Source organism: Prorops nasuta, unplaced genomic scaffold (genome assembly GCF_024137725.1).
Source record: "Prorops nasuta isolate Cenicafe-Biocafe unplaced genomic scaffold, Cenicafe_Pnas_1.2 PNAS00025, whole genome shotgun sequence".
Classification (NCBI taxonomy): domain Eukaryota; kingdom Metazoa; phylum Arthropoda; class Insecta; order Hymenoptera; family Bethylidae; genus Prorops; species Prorops nasuta.
Window position 1 is genome coordinate 2,893,508 of NW_027116822.1, and position 25,097 is coordinate 2,918,604.

A 25,097-nucleotide genomic window follows, 5' to 3' on the forward strand; every position below is an offset into this window, starting at 1 on the left:
AAGAGTGGTGGTGAGGGAGACGAGGACGAAAGAGATAAAGAGAGACAATGCGGAGCGGAGGCGGCGTACGTACAGTGTATTGCCCTAAGCTCGTCCGTTAGCCATGTTTCAGTGAAGGGAATAGTGATCCTACGGGAAAATGAAGTTTTCGGGCGTGCTACAAAGTTTTACTCATCGTTCGCGAAGGTGAGACAAGGCTTGTGGCATGTTTTCCAAAAACTGGACAGTGGGCGTCATGTGTGAGATCGCGTGAAGGTAATTTGCTGCTTTTTTCACCCACGGAGTCTGTGTGACACTGGCCCAATGGAGCCGCGTACTCTCACCGCCACTTTGGCTTTGTTGACATTCATCTCGCAGGGTAAGTTACTAATTTTTCATCTAAAAATTATCTTCCAAACTCGTTCGGTTACTTGGAAAATTTACATTCGCCCCCTCGTGCCGACGAACTGTCGCGCAGAGTTCGCTTAAAAAGTCCAGATTGATCTCAGCAACGTGCAAAATGGGACTGTCACGCGTTCTACAAAAACGCTTCCCTCTTTCTTGGTTCCCGATTCACGCTGAGTGCACCGTACACGGCCCTTGCCTATATCACGCCCAATATTTATCAAATATCGATAAACACTTCAATCTCTTTCACGAAAATTTCCTCCTTTTCTTTTTAAGTCCTATTTGCTTGATTTAATTTATATGCTGTGAAAATCGGGCGAATGACATATTGCATCTTTAGTGATTATTTTATTTGTATGTTTGCCTTGCTGCTTGTTGTTTAATATTTTAACTAAAGCATATAGCTCGAGGTCTATAATCTTCTCAAAATATCCTCATTAGAAAATTAGTAACATCATTATTATTTTTAATACCAATAATAATATATTTACAACAATTTTCGGAATACTCGGAATACTTACCGAGCCTGTGCTTCGTGATAAAATATAGCTAAATTTATAATCCGAACGTTAATTATTTGAAATAAATAATTTTATGAATATCCACAAATATTCTCAATATTGTTTAAAATTAATCAGAATGCCTGTGCTCATGTTAGAAAATAAAGGAGAGAGAGGGGCAGAGACAGAGGCAGAGATCACTTACATTTGTTCACAAAAATTAGAAAATTATTATTAAAAAAGAAAAGCATTTAATATCCCATAAGAATATGTAGTGTAAAGAAAAGGAAAGGGAAAGAAATAGAAGAAAATTACAATGTTTTGATGATGCAATAATTTGCAGATTTTATAGAGGTGTAAACTATCCTTCGATTTATGTTTCTTTCGACGTAGTGCTATGCAGATATTTGTAATGCCATACCACGATAATCTTATTGATAAAATCTACGCAAGATTGCATCCAGCTATGGTATGTCGAATGTTTATGTTTTTAGTTTGGATTTCTAGCAATCCTAAATATTCAGCTCCATCCCCTCTCTCCCTCTCCCTCTCTCTCTTTTAAAAAGAAAACAAACCTTTTCATTACTCCACCAACACACAAATAACCACCCTCCTCCTCTCTCCCTATAACACTTTCATTATTTTGTCACACGTAGCACAAGGACTTTAAATTCTAATTAACCAGGAGCGAGATAACAATTCTCCGTAATATTTACATAACCATATTCAGCGAAATTCTATTAAAATTTGACGTTGCTAATTGTTACTCGCAAAAAAGCTGAATTAACAAGGTTAATGGAGCAGCAGATTTTCGTAGAGAAATCGGTAGCTTCCGGTTTGTTGTTGGCTGGGGAGATTTATGCTTTATATATATATAGGAAAGTCTGGGGAATGCAATTATCAGTTAAGTGGTTGTTTAATAAAATCATTTGTCACCGCGGCTCTGTAAATGAAATAAGAGGCGGTTCAGCAATTGAGGCTCTTTATGCATTTGATAAGGCCAGACCTTGTACTTTGTCGAGCAATTTAATTAGCATAAAAATTCTAATCGGTAAATTTCACATCCTAGTCCCTCTCTCGCATACAAAGACTACTACTTCCTGCCCGATAATAATAATCTCATTGTCCTCTATCTTCCTACCAATATTTGCCATTACAGTACCTTTCGATAACAAATATTTTACGCGCATCGAACCAACGATAAATATCCCATTGTTTACAATCAATCGATGCTACTATTTTATCTCTGAAAATCATCCAAGATTTTCCATCATCCGAGCAGGTTTCTTCGCGAGCCAACCAAAATCGGCTGTTACTTTATGTGTTCGTTCTTTATTTATCCTCGGAGCTTCCGTTGACGAACAGATAATAATTCTTAAATTACCCACAATTCGCTTGGATTTTGTGGGAAACTGAAAAAAAATTCATTGCGCGAGCCGTCGTTTACGAAGGGAGAATGCCAATTGGTGTATTTGTGCAAGGAGCATAATGGTTGATCAATATTTTTATTATTTACGGTAAAATTATTATGAAGCATAGTGGGCCTAGGGCTGAAATGAAACTATCAAATCCAGAGAATCTCATTAACACTTTAAATTCCCGCATCCGGGTCCGTTTTATGGTAATTCAAATGCCGAGGATGTTCTCATCCACTCTCCTCCACAATGGGGCTATTTATCATTCAAAATTGGTGATTACACACCCTGTACTTAATAATGGCTTATAACTTCCACGTACTTCCTATCGATTCTGCTCATATGATAACCGCTATAAACTTATCCCTTTTTTTCCCAATCTCATAAAAGTCGCGTAATTGCAGAAATTTATCGGGTACAGTCTACGTCAAAATTTCATTGGCTCTCGTCACACGCTTCAAACCCCATCGATCATGGCGATAAAGATTTGCATCCACAGAAACAAATTTTTTCAAAATTCTATCAATTTTTATCATTATCAATAATGGACGAAATGATGGTAATAAAAGTTTTTTTATATTGCAAAAGTAAAAGTTAAAAGGTCAATTTTTATTTATAATTAAAAAGGCTCTTATAAAACTGGTACATAATTTTTTTCAAGATAAGTTATTAAATAAATGTTAAAAAGTTGAAGATGATAAAAGAATTTGCGGTTGTAATCTTCGAGTATTCATCGTTCGATCAGATGTTCGTCGCTGCTTCCCCTATAAAGTGATCGGGTAAGAAGGAAAAATTGTTGATAACTTCATAGTTCATGGAGGGTTAAGATTATTATTATATTTGGAATGAGAGCGAGGTAATTTTGGACAGATGGATGGGTTGAGTACCACTGAGCAATGGGGGGTTGCTATTATTGATGCAGAGATGCCTGTATCGTGCAGGAGGGTGACTCAGGGTGTTTTCCAATTGCTGCGATCTGTAGCCCATGCACAACGGACAGCATCTCCCCTCCCCTCTCTCTTGAAACCAATGTCGCAATACAACAGGCAATACGCTCCTTGCTCAATAAAGTAGTGATAAATTAACGTCAGGTTGGGGGAGTTTGACTTTCCGCCAGCCTTATTGTAACCATTTATAACCATCGGGTCTCCGAACGATACTTTCCAGAAAACGTATCAACCTTCCCTACCCTTCTAGACCAAAATTACTATGTACACACTTCAAATTTATATTGATCGACAATTTCTCAATTTTTGTCCATCGTTAATTGAAGTTTTCAGAGTGCATCTCTCATATAGCACCAAGTGACTTAAATAAATCTTTTAGACGTAATTTTGTCAATTGATTGATCACAAGATAGCTATAAGACAAAATTATATTCAAGTATGCTACATATAGGTTGTAACTATAAATTGATCATAGTATTATTCCTAAACAAAATACATATAGCAGTTCTTATTTTGGACAGCAGGAGGCGCGATACGAGAAAAATGATATAAACCAGATTTTAGTTTCACTTCTTGTCTTACATCTGAGAATCGATTACTCTCGTTAATCGACACCAGAGTGCTTTGCTTATGGTGTACATCGTTATCAAGGAATAACGAGACATGTAAACTTCGTGTATGCATCGAGACACCACGACTCATCCTATTTTTAATTTCAAGCAAACATCTGGAAATCGATAAGTTTAATTTTAGGTCTCCCGGTTGGCAAGGAAATTGCATAAATCTTGATTAAAGCTGGTTTAGCTCTACCGAGTCGATCAGTCTTCATTTAGCAGCCTATTAGCGAAAGTACCCATATGTATACATTTGTTTTCATTTTAGACGATTCGGCGAATACCAGCAGTCGTATTATGTACGAAACGTTATACCAATTATTTTTTTACTATAATAAGGTTTCAGTAAGAAATTGGTGGCAGACATAATATTCATATTCAACTATCATACTTTATATTTGTAGACTTTTTCTGAAAGAAGAAATTATATTTGTAAAAATTTAGTTTTCTTATTTAAACGTTTAAAAAATGGCTATTTGTAAAATACCTACTTTCTAGTTGGTAAACTTTCACGTAGGCGTGCAAAAGAAAAAATTTTCCAATAGAGTATCGCTTTACATCCTCTTTTGAGCCCCTATCTCCGAACCTTTGTGCGATTCGTATCATCCGCAGATGGCCAGGTAAGGCTGTAAACTCATAATAGTCAGCCTTTTGTCAAATGACAGCGACAATACCAAAGCTTTCTGGAAACCAATACAATTGGTTATCAAATTTAGCTACCATTTATCCTCCACTCTCACCACGTGGTCCAATGGACGCACAATGCGCTTGATTTATCTTATTCTTAAAAATCCGTAAACTTCCCATTTCCCTAATTAGTCTCATTCTCCTTCCGTTACTCGTTAAACTCCCTATTTTATCATGTTTGCACAGCTTGTTACACTCGTTATGTACGTATGTAATTACCATTTGTGTATAGCTTCGCGTTATAGCGCTAAAAATATGTTTGCCAAATAAATTTGTGTCAGGTTAACTTGTTTTTAATTGGAGGGAAAAAGCGTTGAAAGAGGGAATAAGTGAAACTTCGCTTTGTTAATTTCACATTGTTCGTAGGTGGTCAGGTAAGGTTGTAAACCGGTAAGATTTTAGATGTTTGATGAAATAAGAAGAAAGAAAGGCTGGGTTACTGCTTATCGCGATTGCTCGCCACGACGTATAATTGTTGGTTGTATTGTAGAGACTGTGCAAACACACAAACCTAACAGGTTTATATTCGAGAAAGCAACCCTTTCACAGAGTTCCATTGTCCGAGTGTTCCTTGTCTACGATAAGCCGGAAACCATCCCTTATGTCCGGGACGAAATACAAACACTTGTCTATAGCCAAATATTCAGCACTATAATTTCTGTGATCCTAAAATTATCACTTTCCGCCCTCGGGTCTATATTGATTTCTCGTACACTCGTCTCGGGTTTAAAAATAAATAAACCAACCAAAATTACTGCTACCTCTCTCCATCAGTTTACCTTTTAAAAACATCTTTGAAATTGCTCGGCTAATAATTTATTCGCCAATACTAGCTTACCGATAGACGAGTCTGTTACCTCGAAGCGGACAAATTTTAATAAAGGGAACGAGTGTTTTCGTACGGGTTACGATCGAAGCGGAAGCCAGCATTTAATTTGGCAATTTGCACGAGGATGGAAACGACTGAGGAGGAGGATGAGTGAAGGAGGTTTCTGGATAGGCCAAATACGGGGGGCTTGGTTACGCGCCAACTAATATTTACGAGCGTGGCCCGTGCGACTAGTGTCGTAATGGCACCTTACTGGTATAGTAGGCGCCCACGCGCCATCTGTACGTTTCTACAAGACGCCGCTGCCGCGCCATGTCGCTCCGTGCACACGCTGGAGCCGCTGGAGATTTCCTCTTGTGCCTCTCCTCTCTTATCCACTCACCTCCCCGCGCCCTGTCACTTTATAATATCCATCATTTCCATTTTCCACTATCCACGCGCGAGACACTTGAGATTTCACAACTCGACAGAAATATTATCAATGGAATCTCGCGTCAAGCGAATTCAGATCACCTCCAATTAGTTCCTTCATCCATTCCAGACTCCAGCACGTTGCGTCTGTATCCCCATTACTACCTTCTCGTTTCCGTGTTTTGGTTTTATTATACGAAGTCGTTTCTGATAGTTAGCTCAACTTTATTGGAAAAATCTTGTTGATATTTATGACTGTGGTCGAAGTTAATTGGAGAAATTTTTTTCTAATTGCACAAAGGAGAGATTGAAATTAAGTATATATATATATATATATTTTAATGACATTGTTGGTTTTGTGAAAGTTGAAGCTTCGCTCGAAACGGATATGGTTTAACAGAAAAACTCCGTTTTGCTATTTCTTTTCGTCGCATAATTTAGGATTTGCACGATACGACTCCGAAGTGGCCAAGATTTCCATGGACAACGAGAAACTCTCTAATTATATGAGAAGCGACTTTGATTGGCCACCTACCCTTAGCCTAAACATATTGCGCGAAAGTGGCAATTAAGACGGTGCTCGATAAATTAATTAAAACTGACAGCTATCGCGTTTTAGCGACTTTGTATTAAAATACTTATCATTATTACTACATATTCCCCGTTAACACACATTGTTTACCAAGAATTGTCACTGGATTCTGAAAACCTGATTTTTCGGTAATTATATACCCAAGGAATCTCTCGTTAATAGTCGTAAGATTGTTAGATGAATCAGCCGAGTTTATCGAAGAATAAATTTGCTACCCGAATTAAAGAACAGTTGATTATTAGCTGCGTTGGAAAGGTTTGATTGCGATTCTGAGAGAAAGATATACGCGCAATGGATGAAAAAATGAGAGAGAATGGGAAATGGTAGTAAGACTGATTGTTTCAGTTACGAGTGGGGGGAAATGGGGAGGGGGAAGGGGTCGTATATATAAGCTTGAGCATATTTTGCATTAGTATTTAAAAGCGAGCACTGCGATTCGTTTAATGAAAGCGTGTGGAATGGACTATTGCATGGGTGTTCGTGCTGCGCACCCTGGGCACTGTGATGCTAGGTTATTGGAGAGGAGATATGTTCCAGGCAGGCAACGTGTAGCAGCGGCCAATGTTTCAAAGTAATCTGTTATACGCGGGCGCTGTATTTCCAGTTTACCTCGAAACGTAAAGCAATGCAGTGGACTCGGCATCACGCGCGCCATAACCTATTCCATCTGCACATAAACACACACTTTCGTATAACGTCCTCTCATATTGATAAATACACATACACACGTATATACGCTCTACGAACCATTCCTGTTTCAATGACAAACGCACACATGTAAGCCTTTGCCTTTATAAATCCATAATATTGATAAGCGTGCACGTGCTATTCTGCTGGGTCCACTGACGATTCGACGAGAATCCCCCTAGTAAACCCCGAAGAGGGCGTCGAGATTGTTCCAGATCGTCATAAAAATTAACTCATTACCAAGCTAAACCTGATGACGAACCCCTCTGTACACTTTATTGTTGTTACACCCTTTTTACGTATAACGTATAGTTTTACTATACGTTATATTTATTTATCGAACGTGAATTAAATAAAAACTTGTACGAAATATTTCTTTTGCGAAAGTAAATAATATAATTCATGCGTTTGAGGGTTATAAGCATAATGTTAATGTTCTTCATTGGTCACAGACTGTGAAAATCTTGAATTTTATTGCTTGATGCACACATATTCATCGAGGGCTCTTTGCTTTGCAATGTGGCACGAGCACAATCTTAAGACCCCATTTAATATTGCTGTGCACGCAGGCACCCTTAAAATCCCTATAGGTATCACCCTTCCCCCTGTCACTGGCAACGCTTTGCTTCACTTCGTCACCGGTCGCCATTAAACGGCGGGATCCGAGTCATCCGAACACAGGACCACATGCTACAGCAGCGCCACTAGAGGCTGGAAGACCAAGCGATACTTTACACTCGACATAAATTTCGGATTCGCACAATCCCATTCTACTCGGTCAACCTTACCATTCTCCACCAAATTATTGCACGAATAACTTGCACATTCCGTGAATACATCTGTGAAATTTAATGTTCAAGTTCATCTTTATCGTTATGCTCGTCGTTATTACAGAACTCTCGCTGAATTTATTGCAGGGAAATGTTTGGTTTCTGAAAAGTGAGCTTTTCATGCTGTAATAATAATAATAACTAGAGTAGTGGTAATAACAATAGCAATGATAACAGTGATATAGTAGAGGGTATAATTGCACGGTAACATTATTTTGCCACCGTTTTACAATTTCACGCTTTCATTCATTCCCGTCGAGGTAAATTCTTGAGATTTATCGTCCCGCGAAAAAATCATCGCATTGAGGCTGGCTACTTGACTTTTTAGAGCCGCCATCACAGGCTAAATTAAGCAGCTTTCCTCCTCTTCGCCACTGAGTTTAACAGTTTCGAGAATTCCCCCGGCTTTTCGCGTACCTACGTCCAATTAAAAACGAACGAGCGAACGAACCTTTTAGCGGAATTTCCTAGTCAAAGTATATACGGTCACGCCTAAGCGCCAGATTAATTTAGCGGGAGGCGCATAATGAAACGTTGTTGAAAGATGTAAAAATTAGAGTCTCCCAAGCCAATTTATTAACTCTTCTCCGAAGCCTTGGAATTTCTCGTCTCTTTTTTCGTTCGATTCCATTGAAAACCGATGCTGGAGAGGTACGAGAATTTAGTCGAGAGGCCAAGGAGAGTTGTGCGAGTGAGATAAAGATAAAACACGAGATATGGATGGAGATAAAAATAGATTGAGGATAAAGAAAGATAATTTAATGGATAGATCGATGCAGGTAAATATATAAATAAATGTAGAATAGTAAACAAGGAGAGAATCATGAAAAAGTCGAAGAAAGACTTTCGCGGAATTCATTTATCGATCGCAGAAGTCACGCCTCGATTACCAACAAAACACTCGCCCATGGTTAGATCCCCTGGGACCCCGGTTCGCCTTTACTAACGATTAATTGATTCGCCCCAAGGAGAAAAGTCCCCCTTTTTACAGAAGCTCCACTATGAAACTTCTTAGAACTCGAACCAACTCATTTTCCTGCACGTTGAACGTCCTCCTTTTGACGTTTTAATCACGCAATTCGTCGTTGAAATCGTCCAAGTTGCAATTTTAATTACGTTAAAATTTAGAATCTCGTGCACCTGAAAAACAACGAAGGTGTAATTCAGCGTTGGATCAGCTGATACGTTATCAGTGATTGGTAAGAGATGTTGTGAGAGGAGTGTGGAGAGTGGGGGGGGGGGGGGGGGAGGAGGAGGAGGAGGGGGGAAGTGCAAGTGGAGCTTGGCGATAGCTGAATTGCGTAGCTGGAAGTTTTTGCGGAGAAACGCGAATAGCAAACATGGCGTTCTTAAGAAATCTATAGACTCGTTTAGTTCTGGTAGCGTATCGTGGTGCTATCGAAACCTTCTTTCTCTTATCAAATAGCCCCTAGCGAAGCTCTCGCGATAGCAAACTTGTGCAAGACCTACCATAACTTTTCCTATCTTTCTCTTTTCTCCCGCGCACTAATACCCCATTCTTTTAGATTTTCCCCCTCCTTCTAATATTTCCCCACTCCTATCCCTTTACACTCATCCAACACATTTTCCTCCAGCTAAATCAGCCACGAATCCCTCTTACGTTTACTCCGCGCGATTTTCGCACATTCTATCCTCTCAACCGTTTGTGTACTTTCGAACGAGCAATAAACACATTTTTATATACCCTGCAGATATTTATACCTTAAATCATACGGAATTTATAGTTCTCCTTAACGACACTCCTTTCCAAACAAAATTACTTGATGGAAAAATTAAGTCTAATTTCCGTCGAGTAAGCAACGCGATTCGAAGGCTTCTAATAAAATTTCCTGACGTATTTGGAACATGGAGTATAGAGCACGAAGGATCTTAGTTTATCAGCTTCTGCTTTCCACCGATAGAGGGTGGGATTAATATATTATCCTTTTGGAGCACGGCTTCAATTAACTTTATTGCGATTACTTACCAATACCTGAGCAAATTTCTGCTAGCCGTTCGTTTCTTGGATTAATTGTTAATTCTTGAGGATGGATTGGAAATATCGAAAAGATGGATGATGGGTAAACGTGGAAATGGTTAATTGAGCGTCTTGTGTTTTCATAACGAATGAGATGAGAAACAGGGGGAGAGAGAAAAGGGCGCTAGTGTCAGAAGCAAGGCTGTCAAGAGGAAAACGCAGGCTGTTCGCACACTGCATTCGGCTGCAACGGCTCTTTCTCTCTTGACTCGTGCTGCTTCTATTTCGGTCCACAGTGCGGTAGGTTGTCGCGCGCTTCACCCCTTCCCCCACCCTCCGTACTCGTAAATCAAACGAGCTCTGCCGCTAAAGTTTATTTTCCCCCTCGGAATCCGGCGCCGCCGTATTCTCCGTGCCTCTTCCTTCCTTCCTTCCTTCCTTTCGCTTTCTTTTCTTCCCTTTTTCTTCCTCTATCTCGTCCTATTTCTCTTCTCTTCCATCCCTTCTCGCACTTTTAATGATCCACAAACGAACAAAAGCTAAACACCCGCGGCGAAACTCATTTGCAAACTGCGCGCGTTTCGCAGTTGTAGCACGACGAAAAACTATTTTGAAAAATGGCAACGCTGCGTGTACGGAATACTGTGGAATCGTGAAGAACGTACAGTATTTGTCACGCGTAGAGAGACCCATGGCACATTTTGAACGTAAACATTGCTACGTGAAGTAAATGCACGCTGCGAGTGACAGTGTGGTAGTTTTGTTATGGATGGTGCGAGAGAGTTGTGCGAATGACGCGAGATTAGTTTTGGTAGATTGTTCGAGGTGGGCATGGGGTGGTTACAGAGAGAAAGAGAGGGATGTGGTATTTTTTTAGCGTCGGTGAGTATAAAAATTGGTGCAGGTATATCAAAGGCGATATATCTGGAGGGTGGGTGGTTCTCTGTTGCGCGTGGAAAATTCTCGATAGCTCGCTAGTAAAAGGTATGTCCATGTGTCAGCATGGTGAAGGTGACAAAGCTCCGTATCAAGGAACGGTAACCCAATTACTGCTACTCGGACTCCAGTGTTTCTCATTTCAACCGTGACAAAAGGTTTCCCCATCGAACGTCCGAATTAATTCCTTAATTACGCCTTCCATGCCTCACCTTTACTCCCACCTCGCTTAACCTTACCCCACCTAACTTTAACTTATTTAGCACACGTGCGCTCCACGCCCTCTATCAATTCGTCGAGCAACTTTCTTCTCGAAATTATCCTTCTTTTATTCTTTTGCATGCTTATTTATGGTTATAAATTACGTTTTCTGTATACCGGCTTCTTCTCATTTACATTTGTGCCACTCACTGCATTTACAAATGTTTTCCAATAATCTCTCGCGTAGGCTTGGTACAATAAGAATATGATGTTTTGTCACTTTTCACGTGAAAAACTGCTGTCGCTTATACTCGGATGTTGTAGTTCGGGGAATTGAACGACTCGACCGTATTTTCATGCTGGTTTGTTTGCCCGTTAAGGAATTGCGGAGGTATTCATTAAATTCATAATTCCCCGTGTTTAACGCATACCGCGAATCCACCAGGTCGAGCTCCCTGCAGAGGACTCACCGCTTCCCAGGAATTTAAATACAATTGAATTAAAGAGTGGCCCCATAGCGTGGATAATGAAAAAATTTTCATCGCGCGAATTAATTCTAAAAAATAGCGACTCGTCGCCTGACCATTACACAAATTTCCATTATTAATGCATGTATAAACGTGAAAAGTTTAATTAGAAAAAGAGAAGAGATTGACTTGTTTTAACGTAATCTCGACTGATGTGTATATTTAATTGATTTAAAGAAATTTATAGAATCTTATTAAAAAATATAATAATAATTTTTGATTCTCAGTGATATTAAATATATCATTATAATGTATTTTTTTTTAACGTGAATATGTTCGTATACTATTACATAATTATTTTTTCACGGGAGAACATTATTTCGCGTGTCAATAGTATCAAATTATTAATAATAATAATAATTTCGAACATGGTCAAATCAAGTACAGTATCATTATAGCATTTCCTTTGACACGAATGTTCGTATAGCTGGCGCATAATTATTTTCTCCACAAGAGAAGAAAATCGAGGGAAGATTGCTTCGCGTGGCAATTGATATCTGCTCTTTGTGCCCGTTGAAATTGCTGGAAATGAAAATCGATTGTTCGCGTCGATTGTTTTCACAGCGTAAAAATCCCCGGTTTTAATTAATGCCTCTCGGCGTGAAGGGCATCGGGAACGGACGCGTACGATACTCGGAATTCTTCGGATTTGTTTACACACATACAGCGTAATCGAGCACGAGTTTTGTTTGATCGATCAATTCAATCTCTGCAACAACGAACGAACGCTTCGTCCGATATTCAAACAATCGCTTCTATTCCTACAAAAGAAAACTCGTGATGCGAACAATTCTCTGCATAACACAAAAAAACAACGAATTGTCACTCGTATGAAAACTATAAATCAATTTTTATAAAACTAAATAATAAACTGTGACTCTTTGTACTTAAAATTAAATAAGAAAAAGAGATATAGTGTAATAGAAGGGATACTGGAGAATCAGAGGAGGTTAGGAAAGGAACGAGCACCCTCTGTTAGCAGCCGGCAAAAACATAATCGATTCTCGCGTATTGTACATTTGGACGGAGCGATTATTTCTCGGCAATATCTAGCATCGGTTGCCATAATTTTCGTCGTCTTCTTTTCTCTACCTTGTCTTCCTCGCAATCCTCCATATCTGTGCTGCTTCTCTTTTCATTCTTTTTTTTTGTCTACGAGAGCGAGTGAAGCCGCCTCGCTAAATCGTCCTGCTATCTTTCATACGATCTTGCTTGGTTGGGAGAATAGCAGGAGGGGGAGAGGCTTCACCAACGAAATTCCCCGAGGGTGCTGCGTAGGGTTACCGGCCCTTTGTTTGCCTCAGGAAGGGGGAGGGGAGGCATCAAACACTTCATCCACCCACACGTGCGTCTGCTCGAATAGGTCAGGGGACCCGAAACTCGATAGCGATGCCACTCTTCAACACAGTGCATCTCTCTCTTTCTTTCACTCTCACTAAACCCTCACTACTCCTTAATAGCACCTCCTCGCTCTATAATAGCTCTATTCCCTCTCTGAAATCGTTAACGAATTCCAGACATCCCTGATTAAATGGATTAAAAGCTCGTGTAAATTTTAGATCGTTCAATCCAATTGTGAATTTATCGAACGGAGACGTTGATGGAACATAAGTAATACAAATGTAGAAAAAATCAAAGTACAACTTTAATTGCACTAATTTCTTCTTCTTCAAAAAAAAAAAAATATATTAAATTCCCCAAGAATTACGTAAATAATTAATTACGTACCACAGGATATAAAGTGAATTTGTACAAAGTTTTATTTTTAACGAGAAATAATTATAAAGCGAATTGGTTAGAAATTCGATGTCGCGCACCAAGCGGCTTTCTTTCCAAATCGTTAACGAGAGAGACATACTAGAGTGCGAGAAAGAGGTTGGTGCATGGTGGGGAGTAGAAGGGGTTAGGAAGAGTTTATTGTTGTAACCAGAAACCACTTGGTGTGTGTCTCGAGGCTCTAGCCCCATCGACGCCCCCGAAGTCCCTTGTTATTCTCGTTACAACCCTCCCCCTTTTGATTGGTACCTGTGTGTATTTCGCTGGAAACTACCCGCGTAATCGAAGCTAAGTGGCTCTGGTAAATAATACCGTAGCGCGTTACAACGTCAAAGTAGAGGAAGCCAGCTCACACCAATTTTTTTGTATATTATTCCTAATACTCCTGCTAGCGTTGGACGTTCATTCCTTCACCCTGAGAAGACGTTGCTATTCTTACTTAAAAGTAATACCTGTTTGTTTACTGAAATCCCCAAGCTATGGGGAGACGAACGAGAAAATAGCTGCAAAGAGCTTGTATGTTTGTATACATGGTAATCCGTTTCCTTAATGAAATCGTAAAACTATCGTTGAGTATGTTTTATCTAATAATGGGACAAAGCCCTGTTGCGACGAGGAAGCTGCTGACAAAAGGGCTTCCCTTTCCTCGGGATGGACCCTCTTTTCGATGAAACCATAAAAGATGTTTTCCTAAAGATTTTATTAAATAACAAAAACAAGATATTTTATTAAAATGCTCAAGTTATAACTTTCTTGTGTCTTACATACATATGGGATTTTAATATTGTTGCAGGAATCATGCGTTTAATCGTGGAAGAGACATTGTTTAATTGTTGCAGAGTATAATGGAGCATTGTTTAATTTTATTTATTTAATCGACAAACTTTTTGAAGACATAACAATTTTTAGGGAGGATATAGAATCGTCCGAGCGTGAAATAAATTTAAAAACAAAGGTAGTACATTGAAAAACGGCCTGTGTAAATTTGCCAATCGGCGACAGATCTAAGTACAGAAGAAATTCAATTAAACCTGTCCCCACTCTGATAAAGGGAAGAAGGGCCGATTAATCTGATAAAGGGCAAAAGACTCATTTTGTCTTTTCATTTAGCAGCCTGCATTCTTTCCAGCAGTTTATATAAAGCGGCCTCGTTAAATGAAACCGTCGTTAATTTCTTTTTACCTTCTTGTCTCTTGTGATTTCTTATCACCAAAATATCGTCCAACTTTGTATAGTCCAGTCAAACAACAAATTCTGAGAATCTGCAAAATTAAATCGTTTGTTACTCTGCTGTATTTTAAGAATATTATAAAAAAAGGTGAAAGATATTGTATCAATTAGTGGTTAATTTTATCTTATCTTTGTTTAGGTTTAGCAGGAGGGCTGCACTTTACAGTGGAGCCAGAAAGTGTCGTGGTGGAGCAGGGGAGCCCAGCGCGTCTTGATTGCCAAGCAGAAAGCAAATTTGGCCAGCCGAGCATCCAATGGCGAACGGACGATGGCCAGGCGATCGCATTTATTGGCGATAGTTATCGGTAAAACCCTGAATTGCACCAATCAAGCATTTTGGACCAGGAACAATTCACTCTTGATTACTCTCAATTAATCGTTTCAAGAATCGATAGGAAACGTTCACTCTATGGACTCAATTTGCTTCCCTTCTTCAATCAAATTTAATTTATTCCACTAATTCATCTTGTTGGTTAATTAATTTTATTTGACTCTATGATTATTATTCTTATATATATATATATATATATATATTATTATGGAGACTTATGACTAATAGAAAATTTATTTTAGGTCCCAGTTGGCCAATGGATCATTGTACATAAATAGTGTGGATGCTAGTAGTCCAGAGTCGACAGGGAATTACCAGTGCCTGGCTACCATCGACAATGTAGGAGCAATCGTGTCAAGAGCAGCGAGTGTAAGACTGGCGAGTTTGCCAGGATTCGAGAAGGAGCCGCAGGATACGATGGTCTATCCAGGACAAATTGCGTATTTGAGCTGCTCTCTACCTTCTTCGTACAGTCTGATAAAGATCCAGTGGCTCAAGGACGAGCATCCTTTGCTGCTGGATGAAACGAGAATGACAATCTTGCCCTCGGGTGCTTTGGAGATCGACGACGTCCAAATTCAAGATGTGGGATCTTACAGGTGCAATGCCAGTGGTTATGGACAATATCGTCTGAGCAATAAAGCACAATTGGGTCTGTTAGCTACTGATATCGACCAGGATGCCACTGCTCCTGTCTTCATTGCCAAGCCCCTCGATACTTTGGCCACTGAAGGCTCCTCCGTTACCTTAGAATGCGCTGCCAATGGCTATCCAAAGCCCACCATTTTCTGGCTCAAGGATGGCATTGCTATTAATTTGATAGCATTCGATTCAAGGTATAAGAAAACCGCTGCTTCCAGCCTTCTCATCACAAATGTCATTGAGGAGGATTATGGCCTCTATCAGTGTAGGGCTGAAAACGAAGTAGACACTTTGGATGCTACTGCTGAAGTCGTTGTTCAAGGTAATTTGGCTGTGATTGATCAATAATTTTAATGATAGATTTTATTTCGTGATCTAACTGCTGATTGGTTGCTTAATTGTTTTTAGTACCTCCAAGATTTATCAAGAAGCCTCAGGATAAAATAGCGACTGAAAGTCAGGATTTGGAATTCGAGTGTGAGATCTATGGGAAACCAGAACCGAAAGTGACTTGGCTGAAAAATGGGGAGCGCATCACTTTGAATCCTTCTTACTGGCAAATCGTTAATGGGTTAGAGACCAATTTTCCATTTGAATTATACTACAAGTTCTAAACGTTGTTTGGATTGAAATTTATTTTTTGTTTTCTTGAATTTATAAGATTCATAATTTTGCAGGAATAACTTAAGAATCAACGGTCTCATCTCTATCGATGCTGGAATATTTCAGTGCATTGGCGAGAATCCTGCTGGAAGTGTGCAAGCTTCGGCACGCCTTACAATTAATCAGCCGAGTAAGTTTATTTCATTGGAGCAATCTAATCATGGCCAATTAAATCATCCATAAAATCCAATTATTAGATACATGTATATCCAGTTGATGATTTTATTTTTATTTCTTATTCACCAATGAATTGACTATAATCTCATTCGTTTCTTTAGTATCTTATTTTATTATTTCCAATTCTGTTAAGTTAATTTAGTCTTTAATTTAAGTTTCTGCTTATCTATGATTTGACACGTGGCTTGAGTCTAATTTATTATTATTTTTTTTCTTTAATCCTTTTCCCTTAACTGTGGTGCATGCTAACAAAAGAAAAAGAGAAACATAAAAATACAACGCCCAAATTGGCACCAAAGAAAAAGCTACTGCACCATCGTCCATTGTACAACAATACGTGGCAGCATCCGAGTACCCTTTTAGGTCATACCTTGTCAGCCTTCACTCCGAATCCTCCACTCTCGATTAGCCCTTCGGATGATCCCGCAGATCTACCGGGCTCTGTAAGGTTTCCTAACTCCCATTACGACCCTGAATCCCCTTTTATAGATGACACCGATAGCCTGGACTCCATGGAAGGCAGCGTCCCATCCGCTCCCAGGAATTTGACTCTCGTTATCGCCAACGCGAGATTCGTGACCCTCAGATGGCAGGAGCCCGAGAACGCCAATGGGGATAAACTCTCTTACTACATATATTACAAACAAGAGAGTAACCAAAGGTGATGTAAATCTTTGGCAGATTTGTGTAGCTTTAAATCTCAGACATTTATCTTAACACTGTCTTTCCTACTTTCAGAGAGCGGAAGGTTCCAATCGAGGATAAATTGGAAGCGATAATTCCTGGATTACAGCCAAGCATGACTTATCAATTTCGAGTAGTTGCCAGAAATTCTCGAGGACCAGGAGCTAGTAGCGAAGTTTTGCAAGTTGTCACACAAGCTGAGGTTTGTAATGGTAGAAACGATTTTAGTTTGTCGAAGAGTGAACTTAATGTAACGATTATTCTCTCCATTTCAACCAGGCTAATGTCCCTGGACCACCATTGAATTTGGTTGGACAAGCCACCAGCAGTATGAGTATTGCATTATCCTGGGAAGAGCCAAATGTACTAAATGGAAGAATTTCAAAATACATTATTACTTTTACCAAGGTACCTGGGCGTCGTTCCAAATATGGTTATGAAAAATATAAATGAGATCAATTTTAATAATGAACTGCATTAATTGCTCGAATTGCAGGAGGATAGCGAAGAAAGAACACGTGAAACCACCAGTACCATGTACGAGCTGGTAGATCTCGTGCCTTACACAGTATACAATATAAGGGTTCAGGCTGCCAATGAAAATGGACCTGGTGCGTTTACTAGAGATATTGCAGTGAGGACTCATAGCTCACAACCTACTGATCCACCGCACAACGTTACACTGGAAGCAGCTAGTTCAACCGTATGTAAAATTTAGTAAAGTCCACAACAAAAGCAATTAAATTAGTAAATATCATAAGTACAATCAATTAAATGTTTTTATAGAGTGTCATAGTTAGATGGGAACCACCTCTGGAGGGACAAAATGGTATAATCACAGGTTATAAAATTCGATATCGTAGACAAGATAGAGGACCGCCTCATCCGAATACGATCACTACTGAGGGTAATCAACGTCTTTATGTGCTATCCGATTTGGACAAGCACGTGCTTTATCAAGTTCGTGTATGTGCCTTCAACGCAAATGGAACTGGACCATGGAGCGAGTGGATGACCATAGAGACTTATGAAAATGATTTAGACGAAACACGAGTACCAAATTCACCTACTAATTTAAGACGTAAGCATTGCTCATACCTATACTTATTTTTATTCAGTAGAATTTATAAAAAATGATTTTACAAATTCTTTTTAGTTAAAATCATGTCAAACTCTATAACTGTTTGGTGGAGCCCACCGAAGGATCAGAGTATAAAAGTGAGAGGCTACAAACTTGGTTGGGGTAAAGGCATTCCCGACGTTCACGTACAAATGCTGGATGGAAAACAGCGATCCTATACTATAGAAAATTTAGGTAATTTTACTGTTATTAATGATTACTTTATTACTGTGTTGCTAATTATTATTTGATTGTTAATACTTTTAATTTTTGCAGAACCATCTTCGGAATACGTCATTTCAATAACAGCGACTAATGAAGCTGGTGAAGGAGCGCAGCTTTTGACAAATGTTAGAACGTCCGAACGTTCCGCTTCGGAAGCCGTGACACCGATGATACCGCCAGTTGGGTTGAAAGCAATTGTCTCATCGGCGACAACCGTTGTTTTGTATTGGACAGATTCGAGTCTATCGAAGAGTCAAGTATGTATACTCAAAACATGAATCCTTTTTTACTTCTTTAAATCTGTATTTATTTCAATTAACTGTTTATTTTTATTACAGTATGTCACTGATAATCGGTATTATAGGGTCCGCTATACGTACAATCATCACAGCAGCAACCCTCGCTACAAATATCATAATGCATCTGATTTAAATTGCATGATAGATGATTTAAAACCTAATACGCAATACGAATTCACTGTAAAAGTAGTAAAGGTACTTGCATGTTTTAATTTATCAAAGAGGATAGACAATATACATTTTAATAATATTTCAATAAATTTGACAATTGTTAGGGACGACGAGAATCACCATGGAGTATGGTGGTTTTAAATCAAACTCAAGAAGCGAAACCAAGTTCTCCACCTAGGGATTTGACAGTTCAAATAATCGAGGATCGGCCAACCTCGCTCTTATTGCGCTGGCAACCACCAAAAACGCCCAATGGACCAATAACAGGATATATCATATTTTATTCTACAGATAACGCGAAATTCGATCGCGATTGGAAAACTGAGGGAATAATCGGTGACAAAACAGAATATACTTTGAAATCCCTTCAACCTAGTACAACTTATTACTTCAAAATCCAGGCTCGAAATTCGAAAGGCAACGGACCATTTTCGACTCCTGTCACTTTCAAGACACTGCCAAGTGAGTTTCAGATATGCCCTAACTATTTATAATTATTTTAATAATGCTCTATGTCGTTTATAGCACGATTTTAAATTGTAGAACACCAAATTCTTTGGTAGATTAATTTTAAAAACACTTTTAATTTTTAATTCAGATCTATTTTATATAATTATAAACTTGGATGCTTTAAATTATTCTTATGATTTTCTATCGTGTGATTAGTTCAGTGTGAAAGCTTATTTGCTATGTGTTGTAAAAATTTCATAAATCTAGTATCTATGTTTTATTTCTTTGCTAGGCAATGGCATGGATAGCTATGACGAATTGCATGATCGAGGTAAGACACTGCTCTATATTATCTTAGCTAGCACGTTATTCGAAGTAATTAGATGATCTGCTTTAATTGTTTTTTTTTTATTTTAATTATTCTTAGTCTTTTTATTATACACAAATACTATATCCATCGTTGTATCATGTTGCGACTTGGAATATTTTAATGATCAACAAATATGAATAATAACGAATTTTTTCAGACGGCCGTGGTTTCAACACGATATTGATTTATATCATTGTTGGTTGCTCAATTGTTCTTATAACTGGAATTGCTGTAGTTGTTGTAGTTCTGTGCTGTAAACGTAATCCTGACTCACCGGACAGGAAAAAAGGGTAATTAATAATGAATAATAAGACTTTGCGCTGAAGAAAATTATGTTTATCTCTAAAGGATAAAATCAACTGAAATATTTAACAGATATATGAAGGAATGCAATCAAAAGACACAAATCAAGCCACCTGATTTATGGATTCACCATGATCAAATGGAATTGAAAGCTCTTGAAAAATCTTCACTGAACGGTGAAGCCTCTACTAGTGGGGTCAATAGTAACACTTTGCCTAGATCTGGCAACCCAGATTACAGCCAGGAAAATACGCACAATTCTAGCTCTCTAGATAAGCGTACATATGTACCTAGTTATATGGGTAAGTTTAGAATTGAACAGATTTGTTGCAAGAAACCTTGGATAAACACACTCATATATTCTTAAAATATTCACGAATCCTGACAAAAATATAAACAGTCCTTTAAACATTGATAAAATTAATTTTGAACTATTTATATTCTTTAATAAAATATTTTTCATTCAATTTATATATTATAATAATTTATATTTATACGTTCTTTTAAGAAGACCCCAAATATTTTCTTTTACTTTCTTCATTTTGTTGGTTTTTTCATTCATTTACACATAGGTAATACTGACGAGAAGTGCTCGACCCTGAGTAGACGACACAATCCAGGAAGCCATAAACCTAAACTCATTTCACTGCCTGTTGATAGTCCCCCCTTGCACCAACGTAAGTATTCTTCATTTCAACCTACACGTACGCTTATCCAACACAACAACATGATCATTTTGCTTTTTATTTTAAAATCCATGAATTTACCAGTCATCAAAATTATATCGCAATGATGACAAAGTTAAAATTAATTAACATTAGTAATAACAAATGTTTAATATTTATAGCAATAGCCACAGCTACTCCAATCGTGAACAGTAGCATGTCTCAACCAGCGATTCACAGCTCATGTACGGACATGCCATCAATTCGGCAGAATTATCCACGTACAGTGGCACAGTACAGTCTAAGCAGGGCACATATTACATTGGAGCCCACACCGGAGTCTAGTCCGGAATCATGTACTTTGCCCAGTTCTTACGAGCCATTGCAAAGCCAAGTAAGCAGTAAGGAGGATAGAACTTGTCGAAGGAATGGCGATCAGGAAGAAAATTAAAACAATACGCATTCGTAACGTTGCAGTTATCTTATGGAACCTCTGGACAACCCTACAGTGGAAGTGGTCAATATGCACCGAATCATTATGGAACAAATCCTCAGCAGGCGAATAACTCGACAGGTTTAGAAGCTGCGGGCAGCAAAAGGCTTCAAGGTCACCCGCTGAAGAGTTTTAGCGTTCCAGCACCTCCACCGCAATCTGCACCATCGACACCGGCACAGCAGAAGCACGGAGGTGAATATAAGTCTTTTTGGGGTAATAGAATTAGGTGCCGTTGAAAAAGACATTAAATTAACGATAATATCTCAAGTAACAGTGAGACCAACCATGTCCGGGAGTCCTTACAAGAAGCCTCAAAATTCGACTACTCAGTTAGCCAAAAATCGACTGGCTTCCGTCTCAAATCCTCAGCATACATCCGAGGAAGTAGAGAGATTGAAGGTACAGCATTAAATTTCATATAAAACGAATTTGTATATTAGAATACTAAGTATTTCTTCGGTGTGTGTAATATATATTTTTAAATGGTGTATAGCCATCATACAGTACAGAAGAACTGAATCAGGAGATGGCAAACTTGGAAGGTTTGATGAAGGACTTGAATGCCATAACAGCATCAGAATTTGAATGTTAAAGTGGATTTCTTCAAGCCGTGCCATCCCAATGAGAGAGACTGCACACAACACATTCTTTATGCTAGTACCTGAGAGAGGTCGCTTAAATTAGAATACATCGAAACTGCTGGTAGGTGAGAAGATGAGGGCTTGATTTTGCTGTTCATCTTTCAGTACTTGCTTTCTGCTATTTTCTAACAATTCTTTTACTCTTTTACGTCGATGTATGACGTAGTATATTCGATATAATTATTATAATGTTTCGGTCGTATCTTCCGAACTCTAAATTGAGATATTCTAAGTTTAATTATATCATTTGTAAATAATCTTTCAAACAGAATAACTCATTCATAAAACTTTGCTATTCGGATTTTAAAACTAATTGAGTTTTAATTAAATTACAATTTTAAGGTGTAATTTTAAGGCATAATCGAATGTGTATTTAATGATAAAAGACAGGGATGAATGGTCCAAGAAGAAGAGCAATTCACAGCTTGTATATTCGTCGTTTTTGCTTCTTCGTATAGTACCGGATTTTTATCTCGCGTTTGTACTTGCCAATGTATTTAACACTGCCGAATGCTTGAATACGTAATCTCGCGGAAACTTCTCCGATGACGAAGTGACCGAAGTGCCGCACAGAGCCTGATTTACGTTGTAATCGTGTCGTAATTGAAATTTTTCAATGACAGTGAATGAGAAACATGTGGTTGCACTATGGTTCAGTAAAGATTATAATCTCTCGCGTTTATTTTGAACAGATTATAATCTTTCACTGCAACAGACGAAGGTGCGAAACTAAGTACAATAACTTGGTGAGCCGTAATTCTTTATGATAACGCAGAATAAACTTTCGAGAAGCCTTTTGCATCGCTAGGTAATTATAAGTAAATATTCCAGGTGACCAAAGATTGATCATATTCATATCATAAGTATGACCAATTTTGTACATCTGGATGACGATTAAATGTCAGAAAGTGATAACGACCAGTAAAGCGATGTTATACGATTAGCCTATTTTTAGTATAAACATGTTAGAGAATTTTTTCTATTCAACTTTTTACACCTTCAAACATCTTGTAGATTCAACAATTTCGAAATCGTTGAAAATAACTTATGTTTGTAACTCAAAATTCCATTTTAAATTTATCATTGTGTACAAAAAGTTTAAGCTTTGGAAGTAAGAATTTAGTGAATTAAACATTATTATTTTTTATTATGGTTCCTTTCTTTTGATCAACATTAAATATCTTGTAAAAAAATTATATTTCTAATCATTCACGTTACAATTTTTTCTTTACAATTTGTTCAACATAAAGCTACTTTTTGTAACTTTAATTATTACATTTTCTGCGAAAGCGATCTTGCCTAATAAATAAATTAATGATAAGCGTACTATATCCAGTTTTAAGCGAAAGGCCCACGCGTTAATGTGAATATACTATGTATTTATAAGATTAAAGCACAGCAACGCTAATCGACTGCCAATTGCCATATTTACGCTTAGATAAAGCGCGTGGCTCTTTCTGTCAAGCGATTTGCGGTTCCGGAAACAAAATGGAGAACGTAAATTTTTTTTAACAAAACCAAAAATCAGTGTCCAGAATTATTGGTTTTACAAAAAATAAAAATAACGTCCGATTCGATATAAAGGTATCGAATTTTACTACGTATTGAGAAAAGTTTAAAAGAATAAATGGGAAAGAATTAAAATCAGCAAATTGAATTAAAAGGGTTCCCAGTTTCTTCCGGATCGCGTGAACGTCTTGGAAAGTGTTTCCAACGGCCTTAAAGTTTTCAAACTCGCCCTATACTCAATAACTACGGCAGCTTAATAAAAATCGATAAGGAATTTTAATGTAAAAAGCCGTACTTCTATTATAGAAATAACCACCTAGTATTACGGATCTCATTCGAAAAATTTATTTTAGCATTAATGTCAGCGTCGAATGTGGGTATTGTAAGATTTTTAAATGTAAAGGTTCGTAGGCTCGCGTGAATAGTTGTCTATTCTATTCTCCAATATTTCTTTTTTTTACATGTGAAAAATCACTTTCCAAGAAATAGCTCTCGTAGAGCAAAGTATTATTGTACACAAAGTTGTACACGATATTTTTTAACAAAATATTATAATGGGTATATCTTATATATAAACCACAAAATCAATCGGGATCTGAAAGAGTTAGTCGTTTAATTTTAAAGTTCAATTAACGCAGAAGATTTTTTTATTCACAGACTTGAACTTGCATAATTAATTTTGATCAAATGAGTTCAAAAAAAAAAATAATAAAAATTGCAAACGTTCATATCCGTGACATTTCCTGCCATTCTGAAAGACTTAAACGCTACAATGTAATCTTGTAGATCATAAGTAACGGTTCAGGTTCAAAGACGTTTTTTTACAAGACTTTGTACTTTTTTATTAATGTACAAAACAAGCTAAAGTAACAAAGAATCAAGAGAAGTAACAAAATGGTTTATGGTGCGCACATTTTTTCTAAATAAGCAGCGTGTATGATACTTAAAAGCAACCATTAGAAGCAATATAGAAATAGATACTTTTTGCAAAGAGTATAATAATCGCACTATTCTGTATTTAAGTTCTTCCAGAATTAGCACTTGTAGGGATCTAATTTAATTTCAGTGTCTTCTCTGAAAAGAAGAGGGATGTAATAGTGAAGGAAAGAGAAGCGTTTCATTTATAAAAGAGAACAGCTTGTACATTAAACAAAAATTATATATAAATATTATAAATAGATATGTATGAAATTGCAACTATTGTATTGTTAAGAGCATCGATAATTTTTAGTTTAAGGTTTGGGCCTATGAGGGGCCTATGAAAATATTTGACCACAAAAGTATGATTAGCTTAGATATAATGCATAGCATATATTTATGTACACATATTATTACATCATTAACATTATTTATTGATTTTTGACGTGCGCAAAGAATATCAATGTAATAAGAATTATTAATATTGATATTCGAATGTGGGTTATTGCTTTTGTCATTGCATTTGTCATCGATTATTATTAGTATCTTCGATCAACAATTGATAGGATAGTATTCAAATTAAATGATAAGGTTTTAATATCGATCTATCAGTGTAAATAAATTAAAAACGCGCCACTTTAAAAGGTAACCGAGTATTTATATATAATATATATTATATTATATATATATATGTTATATATAGCCATTAATAAATATGATTATTATATTTGTACGATATGCATTAAGATGGCCATCCCCAAGGAAACATTCATAACAAGTGTGTGATAATATTTGTAAAACTTGATACCCAATAAATAATCTTATGTTCTTTATGCAAAATTCTTATCAATCTTATCTTTAAGTTGAGCAGTAATTTAACAAAATT

At 37.6% G+C, this 25,097-nt stretch overlaps 1 protein-coding gene across 2 annotated transcripts; it reads left to right on the plus strand.

Moving 5' to 3' along the window:
- The first annotated feature begins 10 nt into the window (after nucleotides 1–10).
- Nucleotides 11–25,044, plus strand: fra (frazzled). Of its 2 annotated transcripts, none has more exons than XM_066741434.1 (22): nucleotides 11–358; nucleotides 14,687–14,852; nucleotides 15,121–15,842; nucleotides 15,929–16,091; nucleotides 16,198–16,313; nucleotides 16,616–17,021; nucleotides 17,099–17,246; nucleotides 17,324–17,452; nucleotides 17,541–17,747; nucleotides 17,831–18,125; nucleotides 18,201–18,359; nucleotides 18,441–18,646; nucleotides 18,728–18,883; nucleotides 18,964–19,321; nucleotides 19,602–19,640; nucleotides 19,837–19,969; nucleotides 20,055–20,284; nucleotides 20,555–20,659; nucleotides 20,830–21,041; nucleotides 21,125–21,335; nucleotides 21,412–21,542; nucleotides 21,637–25,044. In XM_066741434.1, exons 1-22 carry the CDS (start codon nucleotides 304–306, stop codon nucleotides 21,733–21,735), a joined length of 4,446 nt encoding a protein of 1,481 aa, XP_066597531.1. In that variant the 5' UTR covers nucleotides 11–303; the 3' UTR covers nucleotides 21,736–25,044. The 2 variants fall into 2 exon arrangements, with proteins under 2 accessions (XP_066597531.1, XP_066597532.1); XM_066741435.1 differs by having other exon boundaries at nucleotides 21,418–21,542.
- Nucleotides 25,045–25,097: the final 53 nt, after the last annotated feature.